General features: G+C 41.8%; 1 protein-coding gene across 1 annotated transcript; it reads left to right on the forward strand.

Moving 5' to 3' along the window:
* Positions 1-674: 674 nt before the first annotated feature.
* Positions 675-2,722, forward strand: LOC126991326 (uncharacterized). The gene is made up of 3 exons (XM_050850104.1): positions 675-860; positions 1,813-2,035; positions 2,491-2,722. The coding sequence occupies exons 1-3, from the start codon at positions 686-688 to the stop codon at positions 2,720-2,722; spliced, it is 630 nt and encodes a 209-aa protein (XP_050706061.1). The 5' UTR covers positions 675-685.
* Positions 2,723-14,165: the final 11,443 nt, after the last annotated feature.

Genomic DNA, 14,165 nt, shown 5'->3' on the forward strand with positions numbered 1-14,165 from the left:
ACTTTTTTTATCGATTTCTCTATCAGTCTAACTTTCTCTCTCGCCCCGGCAGGAGGAAGAGCAGATCCTGCTCTCTACCTCTCTCTCAAGCTCTCTCTATCTATCCCTATCTATATCTATCTAACTCTTTATCGATCTATCTATCCATCTCTCTCTCGCTCATACAGGAGGAAGAGAAGGTCCTGCCCGTCATCGACCTGAGCCTGGCCAAGGGTCACACGCGGGCCGGCCTGGTGAAGGAGCTGCACGAGGCGCTCACCACCGTGGGCTTCATCTACCTCAAGAACGTGGACGGCTACGACGAGGAGGCGCTGCTGCGACACTCCAAGTGGTTCTTCAGGTGTCGAGGCGGGGGGTTGTGTCTGTGTGGGTCTCCTTCTTTTTCTTCTTCTTCTTCTTTATCTTCCTTACGAGCATATTATTTATCCTATTTTCTCTCCTGTACCTTAATTCTGTTTTTTTTTAACTTCCTCCTTTCCACTTTTTCTCCTTTTGTTTGTCCTTTCCTTTCCTTCCCTCGCCCTTCATCCTCTCTTTTCTTTCCCGTTCCTTTCATCCCAGCATCATCATCTTCTTCTTCTTCCTCTTCTTCTTCTTCTTCTTTTTCTTCTCCTTCTTCTTCTTCTTCCTCTTCTTCTTCTTCGTGGTTCCCTATCTGTCTTCGTCTTCTTTTTTGTCGTTTTTCATGCGTGGGTCTTTTTTGGTTTTCGTCGAGCTGCTGAGCCTGATCGCGGAAGGTTACGGAGCACCCAGCGACTTCTACGCCGACATCTTCAGGGATCCGCATCTCTCCACGCTCCGGCTCATCCGCTACCCGGCCAGACCCAACCCGACATATGAAGCCCGTGACGGTGACGCGGGTAAGTGATGGTGTGTCTTGTAAGGTCATCATCTGTATCACCTTTTTAAGTTATCGCCATCTTTCATTGCCTTCTCTGAGTCTAAAAGCAAAAGTAACTGATATGGTCTATTCCCGGCCTCTTAAGACTCCTTTCTTCCAGGTAAATTGATGGTCTTGCTATGCGTTATCATCTTTATCACCTTCCACGTTATCGTCATTTTACATTGCCTTCTCTGAGTCTAAAGGAAGTAACTGATATGTTCTGTTCACGGCCTCTTCAAACGCCTTTCTTCCGGGTAAATTGATGGTCTTGCTATACGTTATTCTATCATCTTCTTTATCACCTTTCACGTTTTTGTCATCTTACTTTGCATTCTCTGGGTTTTCAAGCAATAGTAACTGATATGTTCTATTCACGGCCTCTTCAGACGCCTTTCTTCCGGGTAAATTGATGGTCTTGCAATACGTTATCATCTTCATCACCTTTCAATTATCGTCATCTTACATTGCATTCTCTATGTCCTCAAGCAAAACTAGCTGACATATTCTTTTCACGTCTTCTTCAAACTCCTTTCTTCCGGGTAAATTGAAGGTCTTGCCACGTTATCATCTCCTTCCTCATCTCTTCTTAGTCTAAAAACAAGGAACTGAGAGATCGCAAAAATACCTGCTTGAGACACCTTTTCTCTTTCTTCCTCCCTCTCACAGTAATCCAAGCAGCCAAACAGACATATTAAGCCATGGGCAAAGATATTTTATCACTTTTTCTGAGCCTTAAAACAAAAGACCATCAAAACATTAAACACACCTTCTGCCATCTTTCTTCCTCCATCGTTATAGTGATACAGTCAGCGAGGCACCAAAGTTCCGTCATGCAGTAAGTTTTCGTCACCTATTCTGTCTCTAAAACCAAAAGAAACACGCACTCGAACCACATCTCCTTTTCACACACTTTCCCTCCTCCCCTACAGTGATCCAGACGGCCGAACACCAGGACACCACGAAGGTCACGCTGCTGGCCACCTTTGCCGAGTACCCGGGGCTGCAGGTTCGCTGGTGGAAGGACGACTCCATCATCGACGTGACGCACAAACCCGGCCACCTCGTCATGAACATCGGCCAGCTGCTCTCCTACACCAGCGGCGGGGCTCTCAAGGCTACCAAACACCGCGTGATCGACTGCTGTGGTGATAGGTGAGCCTGGTGGTGGTGGCGGTGGTGGTAGGCTATGTTAGGTTGGACTAGGTTGGTTTGGTAAGGTTGTTGCTGTTGTTGGTGGTGGAATAGGTGTGTAGGTTGGTTGGGTTAGGTTGGATAGGTAATTTTATTTGTTGTTGTTGTTGGAATAGTAGATAGGTTAGATTAGGTTAAGTTAAGTTGGATAGGTTAGGATGGATAGACTAGGCTAGATACGTAAGAATATGACCCTTTGAAAGATTTTGGAGGTCAGGGTTCGTGAAAGTATATGTGTGTTGGGTTTGGTAACACTGCACCACTAACCTAACCTAACCATCACCAACACAAACTCGCCATTCCCACACAGCCTTTCCTTCCTCCTCCCCCAGGCACTATCTATTCTAAGCCTAAGAGCAAAAGGAACTCAAACGGCAAACAACATCTCCAAACCTCTCTCACCTTTCCCTTGGCAGGCTGTCCGTCCCATTCTTCCTGGAGCCACGGTTCCACGCCAACGTGAACGTGGTCCTGCCAGGGTGCGAGCAGAGGGAGAGTCAGCCCAAGTACTACGGCCACTGGCTCTTGGAGGGGATCAGAAAGTGGGCCGAATACAAGGATCTCTGCAGGCGAATCGAAACACAGACCGCGAAGACACTGTATGAGGGAGAAGAAGATGAGGATGAAGTGATGATGTGGAAGAAATAGATAGAATGAAGGGGAAGAGGAGCAAGAGGATAAGTGATGATGATGTAAGGATAGGGACGATGCTGCAAGGAGGAAGAGGGGGATATTTGGTGATGGAGAGGATATAAGGAAAGAGAAGAAGAGGAAGAGTAAAAAGATAAGGTTTTAGTTCAATGAGAGGTAATAGCAGGGAGTAGATTCGAGAAAGAGGATGAGAAATTGTGAAGAGGGAAGAGGAAGAGCAGCAAGAGGAGGAGGAGGGGAATACTGTGTTAATAGAGATGATATGATACAATAAAGAGGAATTACATAGGTGTTGCGAGCAGAGGAGGAGGTGGAATTAGAAGCAATGTAAGAAGCGCATTCGATAAACAGGTAGAGAGCAGAGACAGGTGAATAAATATGAGGAAGAAGATAACAACAGAGAATATATAAGGAGAGAGACAGCAATGGAGGAAAAAAGAGGAAGGGAGTGTGAAGGTAGAAGTGTGAGGTGAAATGTAAAAAAAAAAAACAGATTACCACCACCACTAATAATAATAATAATAATAATAATAATAATAATAATAATAATAATAATAATAATAATAATAATAATAATAATAAGAGTGTATTGTCATTCTTGAGCTAGGTATTTCCAGGTAAGCAATCAGATAAATAAGATTAAGATAAAGATGATGAAATGACAGGTAAGAATGATGATGATGATGACGAAGATGAAACAGATGATTTTGATATCGTAACAAGTGGTGATGATGATGATGAAGTTTATGTAATTATTTTAACATGTGTGGGAAGATAAAAAAAAAATAAACTGTATAACTTTGAAGATAAAATGTGGGAGAAAAGAGTTACGTTGTGAGGAAGACTCTCTCTCTCTCTCTCTCTCTCTCTCTCTCTCTCTCTCTCTCTCTCTCTCTCTCTCTCAATGAGAAATAAATGTTGTAAAATGATTCAGGAATTTACTATTATTTAAAAGCACGAAAAAATACTCTTATATTTATCGAGTTTTTCATTCATTAATTTATTCAAAGTAAAAGAGACAAATACCTTCTCTTTTTTCATACAGTAAAGTATATAATAGGAACATTCTTATGGAAAAAAATAATTGCTATAAAAATAAAGCATTAGATTCCACATGTTCGAGGATACAAAAACCAAAAAACAAATGACAAATGATAACCTCCTCCTCCTCCGTCTTCTTCTTCTTCTGACCTGTATCGCTAGGTCGTCGTCCTCCTCCTCCTCCTCCTCCTCCTCTTCTTGGTCCTCTCTTTTGTTTATTCACGCACTTCGCTTTCCAATGGCATTATACTATAGATCTTTCCTCACCATAATATACCATCGCACTACATTTTTTTTTCAGTTTTATTGCCTGAATCACCATAATCTTTCAGGGGTGGACTCGCGGACTTGGTATCATTGCTTGGGTGCCTGTACTGACTTAAAGAGGGACCAGAGAGCAAGAGATAGTAGGTTATGTCACGGTAGGTTAGATCTAGTAAACAACAGCCAATGAGCGACGCAGAGATTGTCACCCAAGCAATGATGCCAAGTACGCGAGTCCATCCCTGAAGGATTTGACCCGCCAGCTCTCGTGAAACCGACTATATTTATCAATCATATTCCTTGGGCTTATGCTGATTCACGTATTTTGCTTTCCAATGATATTATATTATGGATCTTTCCTCACTATAATACACCATCGCACTACAATTTTCAGTTTTATTGCCCGAATCGCTTAATTTCAATCCTATTCCTTGGACATATGGTGATTCACGTATTTTGCTTTCCAATGGCATTAAATTATATTACCTACCTTTCCTACCATCTCAGAGCAATATTCATAATTTTATTGCCCGAATCAATTATTTTCAATCCTGTTCCTTGCATTTTTTCGAGCATTTTTGCCATTCATTTTTCCAGCACGACTTTAGGAACACTTTTGCTAGCTTTACAATTCTTTCCGTCTCCTTTTTGCCGCCGTACAGACCCTAACGCCGTACACTAAGTAAAAGAAAACAAAAGAGAAACGATAATAAAGCAAATGAGAAAAAAGTAGGTAAAATAATCACATCACAAGGACGCGAGCAGAGAGAGAACATTCACAGCGCACGTAGAATTAGATCCATTTGTACCATTTCCTTAAACTAGAGAGAATTTCAATGCGCGCACTGAGAATGTTAACAAATAAGAGGATAAAATATACAGGGGGAGGAGGAGGAGGAAGAGAAGAAGGAGGAAGGATGGTGATAAGAAGGAGATGAAGGAGAAAATAATAAAAGAAAAATAAAATTGATAAGACGAAGATAAAAGAAAAAAGAAGAAAAGGGAAAGAAAAAAGAATAACAAAAGGAGAAGATGATAATAAAAAGAAAAGAAAAAAAAAGTATTATAACAAAATAATACCAAGAAAAAAAAGCAGAAAAAAAGGAGAAAGAACAAATAAGACGAAAAAGAAGAAAATACGAAGAAAGGAAAAATAAAAGAGCGGGAGGCGAGCCCGCCGACGAGAAGGACGGAGAGGCGATGAATAGTCCGTGCGCGTGTGTGTGTGTGTGTGTGTGTGTGTGTGTGTATATATATAAGGGGCTGGTACGACAATCTAGCAACGTTGCCATCCACGTGCGTGTAGGACTATTCGACCACTCCTTTGTTATCACCGTAGTACCATTCCTAAAAAAAAACTTTTCCTGATAATTAATTAAACCAGGTGAATATCGTAGCAATAGTGGCAATTTTAATACGATTGTCAAAGTACAAGATATATGGTGGAGCCCGATTACGGTTGGCCCAACACTGAGCAGAGGTCAAAGGTGCTCTACGTCAGTAACCTAACTTTAAGTTGAGATCACACGAGCAAGACTTCTAGAGGCTGATGTTGGTTCTTTCCAGGTGGTTATCACAGGCTACGTCAAAGGTGGGATAATAGGTGTGGTAATCTAAAGGAGCCCTCCATACGTACACGGCGGCGCATTCGACCACTGCCTACTACTCTCTTGGAATCAATTATTTTCAATCCTGTTCCTTGCACTTATTCGAGCATTTTTGACATTCATTTTGTTCAAAGGGCGCACACACACACACACACACACACACACACACACACACACACACACACACACACACATTCCATTTGTCAAGCACTTGTCCATCAACGGGTTCTCCCATACACAAACATGACGTCACGATTATCTGGAATGCAACACCATCTGCCTCCTCCTCCTCCTCCTCATCCAGATCCTCCTCCTCCTCCTCCCCCTCTCCCCTTCCTCCTTCGCCTCCATCTTTTCCTATTTCGCGTCCTCCTCCTTCTCCTCTTCCCCTCCTTCCCTCGGTACGAAATGAATGGCCAACAACTTTCTGCAGTAAGTAAAGAAAAGGATCTTGGTATCACTATATCAAGCGATTTAAAGCCCGGTCAGCATTGTTCAGAGGTAGTTAAAACTGCAAACAAATTGGTTGGCTTCATCGGACGAGTCTTTAATAATAAATCGGAAAAAGTAAAATTGAAATTGTATAATTCGTTGGTTCGACCCCGTCTAGAGTACTGTGTACAGTTTTGGTCTCCCTATTACAGAAAAGACAGAAAAGTTGGAACGGGTCCAACGAAGAGTAACAAAGATGATTCCTAGGTTGAGAAATTTATCATATGAACAAAGGCTTAAAGAAGTAAATTTATTCAGCCTGTCAAAACGAAGAATGCGAGGCGATCTAATAGAAGTGTTTAAAATGTTTAAAGGATTCAATGATATTAATGCGGAAGATTACTTTACAATTGATCGATCAAATAGAACAAGAAGAAATCACAACTTGAAGATAAGTGGTAAAAGATTCTCGTCGCACGAAGCTAAATACTTCTTCAATCGAGTTGTTAATGTTTGGAACTCTCTACCCTGTGATGTCGTTGAAAGTACAACAGTTACGGCCTTCAAGAATAGATTAGACAAGTATTTTGAATCCAACCAGCAACTTAGATATTACTCATTGTCATAATAACGTTAAATTCTTTCGAATACTGGTGTCCTTGTCCGTTTTTATCGCCCGATTGGTGGTAGCAGTAATGGTAGTTCTTTCCTCTTTCCTACATAAATTCCATGCAGTTTTTCCATGCTGCATGGTTCTTTTTCCTTTCCTGCCAGCTTTGGCTGGAGGGATGGGGGGTGGAGCCTTCGCCTTGCTGTTCTTCATCTTCCACCTTTGATTAGATAGTTAGTGTAGCTTGTCACAAACAGCCTCGTAAGGACCAGCAGGTCTGTTGTTGTTTGTTCTTCCTTTGTGTTCCTTTGTGCTCGCCTCCCAGGTTATTTTCCAGTTACATAAGAAACAAAAAAACTGTTAAAAATAATATCGGCCCACTACTATCAACCCTGTAGCAGCGATGGGACAAATTTGTGGCTTTGCCGTGTACCAGCGACGGGCCACATTTTTGCCATGATATAGACCCCCCAAAATAGATGATGCATAAACTGATCACAAATGCGTATATATATATATATATATATATATATATATATATATATATATATATATATATATATATATATATATATATATATATATATATATATATATTATGAAATGGTTTGCGTAAGTGATGATTTTTTCTCATTTTTCTCGCTTAGAGGGGCCTTTAAGAAACATAATCCCCGCAGCTACCAGGTCAAGTGGCAATACGATTAGTGATAAAAGCATGGCGTCGGTCCTAAATTCAACCTTTAGTAGCGCATTTACAGAAGAGAACATGACATCGATTCCAGCCCCGAAGAAAAATTTTCAAGGCCCTGAAGAACATAAGCTTGCATTGACCGAAACTGATATCAGCGAAGTGCGTGCAGATAATAGATCCAAATAAATCTCCGGGCCCCGATAATTTATCTCCTCATGTGTTAAGAGAATGTAGCCAACAGCTAGAATTACCCATAACATTAATATTCAACAAGTCATTAGCACAGGCCAGTGTGCCTCTTGAGTGGAAAAAGGCCAATATTACCCCGATCTTTAAAAAAATAGGAGACAGAAAACAAGCCAGTAATTATTGTCCTAGCAGCCTTACGTCTGTCCTAATTAAACTATTCGAAAAAATAATCAGGGATAAAATGATCACTTTCCTTGAAACAAATGAATTGATAACTGATAGTCAGCATGGATTTCGTAGTAATCGGTCTTCCCCACCAACCTATTAACCTTTTCCAACGATGTTTATACATGTTGGGACGCCCAGCCCATATGACGTAATTTACCTAGATTTTTAGAAAGCGTTTGATAAAGCTCCTCACGTTAGGCTTATTTCAATACTGCATTCCCACGGTATTAACGACCATCTATGTGCATGGATTCATGACTGGCTCACCGACAGAGAACAACGTGTAGTTCTTAATGGTGAAGCATCGGATTGGCAACCCGTCACCAGTGGCGTTCCCCAAGGTTCGGTCCTGGGGCCAACACTATTCATAATTTACGTGAATGACTTACAACTGATATCCTATCAAAAGTAGCCAAATTCGCCGACGACACCAAATTAGGAGGTACGGTAATGAACAGTCAAAGTTGCGAGAACATTCAATCAGACTTAATAAGACTTGCCGACTGGAGCGAAAAATGGCAAATGAGTTTTAACGTAGATAAATGTAAAGTAATGCACATAGGTGAAAAAAATCCTAACTTTAAATATCAGATTCAAGGACATGAGCTCAGCGAAGTAAAACAAGAAAAAGATTTTGGTGTCATTATCAGTAACACTCTTAAAATGAGCGATCAATGTTCTGCAGCGAGTAAAAAATCCAATATGATGTTGGGATTAATCTCAAGAAACTTTGATTATAAATCACCCAAACTTATGAAGAGATTATATTTAGCATTTGTAAGACCACACCTAGAATACGCCGTTCAGTTCTGGTCACCTAACTATATCAAAGATCAAGTTTTGCTAGAAAAGATACAGCGACGAGCAACCAAACAAATTCCAGCGCTCCGAAACTTGCCATATGACGAGCGTTTAAAACGTTTAGATATGTTTTCCCTAAAAAAGCGAAGGATAAGAGGGGACTTAATTGAAGTGTTCAAAATCCTTAATGTATTCGACATTAACCCAGATAGTCTATTTCAGAGAGACACCAACACAAGAACACGCAGCAACGGTATGAAGTTAAAGGGAAACGGATGTAACACATTGGTGCGCATAAGTTTTTTCAATAACAGAGTCGTCGATCACTGGAATAGACTCCCACCGTCAGTAGTTAACGCACAGAGTATCAATAGCTTTAAGTCTTCTTTGGATAAGTACTTCAGGGACATAAGATTATACTGACCCTTCTTCGTATGTTTTCAGACAGATTGCAGCAAGACGTCAACCTAAATTCATATTATTCTCCCCCACAACCTAGATTGCAAGTAGCGTAAGTTAACAATAAAGTAAAGCAACAGTTAATGTCCGCATGACAGGTGGAGTGAGGTGTGGGTGCAGTAAGGTGACAGATTACTGGTGCGTGCCTAGTACCGCCGGTAAAACGAGGATCAAGCCTCCACCTGTGCCCCTGAAACTACACCTCACCCATCGTGAGTATTAGGGGGGATTCTGGGGCTGCCCTGTGTACGCCACTCGTCCTCTACCAGTCTCCCTGTATTTTTATGTTCTTATGTTCTTATGTAATGAAGTCATTTTCCCCCTCAGCTTAGGTTACCAGTAGTGTAAGTTAAGGGTAGTAGTTTCCTCTTATTTCTCTCTTTACTGTAAAATTTCCATGGCCCTTTCTTCCTTAAAGGTACATGGTGTTCTCTTCTAACTATTTCCTGCCGGCACGTTGCCGGAGGGAGAGGTGGGTGGGGAGGAGCCTTCATCTTTTCTGTCCTGTCTTACCACACGTAGATTACTAGTAGTAGCGGTAGTAAACAGACACCCTCGCCATAGACCGATAGGTCTTCTTGTGTCTGTTCTTCCTATGTATGTATCTTTTCTTATTTCGCCTCCTCCTCCTCCTCATCATCATCATCATCATCATCTTTTTCCCCTCCTGCCCCCCTCTCCTCCTCCTCCTCTCTTTTTGATTAGCTTCGGGTCTTCCCACTTCTACTACTACTACTACTGCTACTACTACTACTACTACTAATAATAATAATAATAATAATAATAATAATAATAATAATAGTACTACTACTACTACTACTATTAATAATAATAATAATAATAATAATAATAATAATAATAATAATAATAATAATAATAATAATAATATTACTACTAATACTACTCCATCCTAGGAGATTTCAATGTCCACCACTATCTTTGGCTTTCATCCTCTTTCACTGATCAGCCTGGTGAACAAGCCTACAACTTTGCTCTCCTCAATGACCTAGAGCAGTTGGTTCAGCACCCTACTCGTATTCCCGAACGTCTTGGAGACAGGCCCAACATTCTAGACTTCTTCCTTTTCTCTAGCCCTTCTGCCTACTCTGTCAAACTGTTCTCTCATTGGGTTCATCCGATCACAACCTTATTTCTGTATTCTGTCTTATCGCTCCTGTACACCCTCTGAACCCACCGAAGAGGCGATGCTTCTGGCATTTTGCTTCAGCTCTGTGGAACGACCTGAGGATGTACTTTTTCCGATTTCCCGTGGAATGATTACTGCTTCCAGGAGAGAGACCCCTCAGTGTGTGCCCAGTGCATCACAGAGGTGATTGTCTCAGGAATGGAGGCATACATTCCACGTAGATTCTCTACTCTCCATGCTAAAAAGCCTTGGTTTAATCACGCTTATTCTCGTGCTGTCAAAGATAGAGAGGCAGCTCACAAAAGGTACCAGAGTCTTCCAACTCCCGCTAACCATGACTTTTACATTTCAGCCCGGAATCTTGCCAAATCTATTCTCCGACTTAACAAAAACTCCTTTATCCATAGCAAACGTCAACACCTTGCTTTCTCTAATTCTTCCAGAGACTTCTGACACTTAGCCAAAAATATTTCCTCCAATTTCACTTCTTCCTCTTTCCCCCTTCTTAACCCAGACGGCAGCACTGCCGTCTCTTCTATTTCTAAGGCTGAACACGTCGCTCAGACTTTCTGTAACAACTCCACTCTGGACGATTCTGGGCATATTCCTCCTATTATTAAGATACCGCCCTATAGCTTTACTTTCCTGTCTATCTAAAGCTTTTGAATCAATCCTTAACCGGAAGATTCAAAAGCACCTTTTCACTTCTAACCTTCTATCTGATCGCCAGTATGGGTTCCGCAAGGGGCGTTCTACTGACGATCTTCTTAACTGATTCTTGATCATCCTCTCTTAGCCGTTTCGGTGAAACTTTCTCTGTTGCGCTAGACATATCGAAAGCCTTCGATAGAGTCTTTCATAAGTCTTTGCTTTCTAAACTACCCTTTTTCGGATTCTATCCTTCTTTCTGTTCTTTTATCTCCAGTTTCCTTTCCGGCCGTTCTATATCTGCTGTGGTAGACGGTCATTGTTCTTCCCCTAAACCGATGAACAGTGGTGTTCCACAGGGCTCTGTCCCACTCTCTTCCTCTTATTCATCAATGATCTTCTTTCCACAATAAAGTGTCCTATCCACTCATACACTGATGCCTCCACTCTGCTTTATTCAACTTCTTTCAACAGGAGACCCTCTCAACAGGAATTACATGACTCCAGGCTGGAGGGTGCAGAAAGCTTAACCTCAGACCTTACTATTATTTCCAATTGGAGTAAAAGGAACTTTGTGTCCTTCAATGCCTCAAAACCATACTTTCTCCACCTATCAACTCGACACAATCTTCCAAACACCTATCCCCTATTCTTCGACAACACTCAGCTGTCACCTTCTTCAACACTAAACATCCTCGGTCTATCCTTAACTCAAAATCTTAACTGGAAACTTCACATCTCCTCTCTTACTAAATCAACTTCCTCGAGGTTGGGCGTTCTGTATCGTCTCCGCCAGTTCTTCTCCCCCGCACAGTTGCTATCCATATACAGGGGCCTTGTCCGCCCTCGTATGGAGTATGCATCTCACGTGTGGGGAGCTCCACTCACACTGCTCTCTTGGACAGACTGGAGTCTAAGGCTCTTCGTCTCATCAGCTCTCCTCCTCTTACTGATAGTCTTCTACCTCTAAGAGAGTCAAGTCATATTTACCTGTTATTTTATTTATTCCTTATTTAGATTTTTTTTTTGGGGGGGCATGCCAGATTCTCAACACTTTTACAAGTATTTTATGTTAAGACTATATCGGAATAGGTAGATTTGATGAGAATGGTAAAGTAAGATTAAAATATTATTTTGATAGCATTGGTCAAACAGTTTCTGGTGATATAATGTTAGGTTAGAAGTACTCAAAAGAATGGAATTAAGATTAATGCTTTGATTTTTTTTGTATAGCTGTATTGTGTAATATCATCCTACTTAGAGAAAAGCATTTTAGAAAAGTAGGTAATGAACAGTAGTATTAATTGCCATGTTCATAACAACTAAAAAGTTAATGTCTTATGATGCATGTAAATAAAATACTGGTACTGATTTAGCTTTCCATCACAGCATGTATTAAATGTTATTGGAGAAGGTATGGGAAATAAAAAGCATGCCATAGTGAAACGATTAAGAAACTTGCCTCACATTTATACCCTGACAGTGCCTTCCCTGGGAGTGGACCCCGTACGCAGGATGACTGTGAGAGGCGTTGGTACAACGTACAACAAAAATCAAAGCCTCACATTGCCAAGTGCAAGAATGAGCAGCGGCAGACTGGTAATTTTTTTTAGTTGTTATGTCTTTAAATGTAAAACTTATATTAGTTAGTTTTTTATGTGCTCACAGAATGCAGCTATACTGGCCACAATGCCTTTATTTCAGCTTAAAGTTAATAAGTTCATAGCAGTGAACTGCATATTTGATATAGAATTTTTTTTAATGTTCATCTGTCAGTGACTATCAATCTATCTAAATACCTTGGTTGTCTTCCCCCAGTGAAGGGTTTTAGCCAAGACAGGCACACACTTACTCACACACTCACACTCATGTACACCACTCTCTCAGCTGCACAGCCCCTGAGGGAGTAAAAAAGGCCCTCACTGTATGGGGGATTAGCTGCACAGTTCAGACAGGGAACTTCCACACCAAGGCCTCACAGCATACACTGGTTTACCCTGCCCTTCATAACAATGACATTTCACCCAGCACCTGAGTGACCCACGCGTGTGGCACCACAGATACGCAGGCGCCTGCCTATATAACTATGACATTAGCTGTGGTAGATAAACTGGTGTATGACATCATAGGCTGCTCGTCTCATGTATTTGAAGGGGTACCAGAGCCATTCAGCATTGACATGATGTGCTAGGGATAGGACAGCAGCAACAGTCAAGCAGCAGTGAAATATTGACTGGCCAGTATGTTTTTGGCAAAAACTTTTATATTCTCATTAAAACAATTTATTAATCACCCTTAAATTCATATTCTTTGTAGATACACACTTTATCAATATTGCTAGAGACCATCCCAGCACATTGTTCATTATCTGTGGAAAAGATACCATTAGCTGCTCCGGCAACAGCCACTGCTTCAATATCTGCTGGCCCTATGACACCACACCAGCCACTGCTTCATCATCTGCTGGCCCAATGACACCTGCTACTGCTTCATCATCTGCTGGCCCTATGACACCAGCCACTGTTTCATCATCTGCTGGCCCAATGACACCTGCCACTGCTTCATCATCTGCTGGCCCTATGACACCAGCCACTGTTTCATCATCTGCTGGCCCAATGACACCTGCCACTGCAAGGGATGACAATGAAGCTGCTCCACCACAGTCACCACCTACTTCATCGGAGTTAAGAGATGCCTTTCATAGGGTAGCAGTATAATTTTTTGATGCTGGGGCTGAATGTTACTGCCTCAAGGCTATGATTTTGTCACTTTTTTTATTACTGAGGAGGTTAGGGTGGAAGGGGTGAAAAATAATCTCTGCTGTTTTTCGACAGAAATGGTTAGCAAATTCATTCAAAGCACAAAATTTACCAGAAAAAAAATTGTGTGCCATTGTGAGTGGGTTCACTTGAGATTGGGCTCCAATACGCCTCTGTGGTCTAGTGGTCAGCATGCCTGGCTTCTACGCGGGCCCGGGTTCGAATCCCGGCCCGGGCAGTCGGCGTGCAGCTCACCCAGCTGATCATCCTCCCTCTCGGGCTGGTCGATAAATGACTACCTGGGGAAACTGTGGTAACCCGGATGTCACACTGGCCCTGTGTCCCGGGGTAATGGGCTCCCTCCCACCACAGGCTCAAGGGCCAATGTTACGGAGATGAGCACCGAGGCCACGCGCTACAGCGTATGCCCCAACTCTACCTTTACCTTTATTGGCTCGACTGACAGACATGGCTTTATATGTCGAAGGTCACTGGTTCAATCCCACAGCCAGCACTCTCTAACTTGGATTTTCCGAGTTCCTAGAGCCTAGATTAATTTCTCGG

The sequence above is a fragment of the Eriocheir sinensis genome, unplaced genomic scaffold, assembly GCF_024679095.1.
Source record: "Eriocheir sinensis breed Jianghai 21 unplaced genomic scaffold, ASM2467909v1 Scaffold26, whole genome shotgun sequence".
Lineage (NCBI taxonomy): Eukaryota > Metazoa > Arthropoda > Malacostraca > Decapoda > Varunidae > Eriocheir > Eriocheir sinensis.

Excerpts from the sequence above, each read along its gene's own strand:
- LOC126991326 (XM_050850104.1), top strand. The coding sequence starts at position 686 with ATGCGTGGGTCTTTTTTGGTTTTCGTCGAGCTGCTGAGCCTGATCGCG. Across the intron at positions 861-1,812 it reads AGCCCGTGACGGTGACGCGG|TGATCCAGACGGCCGAACAC; the intron begins GTAAGTGATGGT and ends CCTCCCCTACAG. Across the intron at positions 2,036-2,490 it reads ATCGACTGCTGTGGTGATAG|GCTGTCCGTCCCATTCTTCC; the intron begins GTGAGCCTGGTG and ends TTCCCTTGGCAG.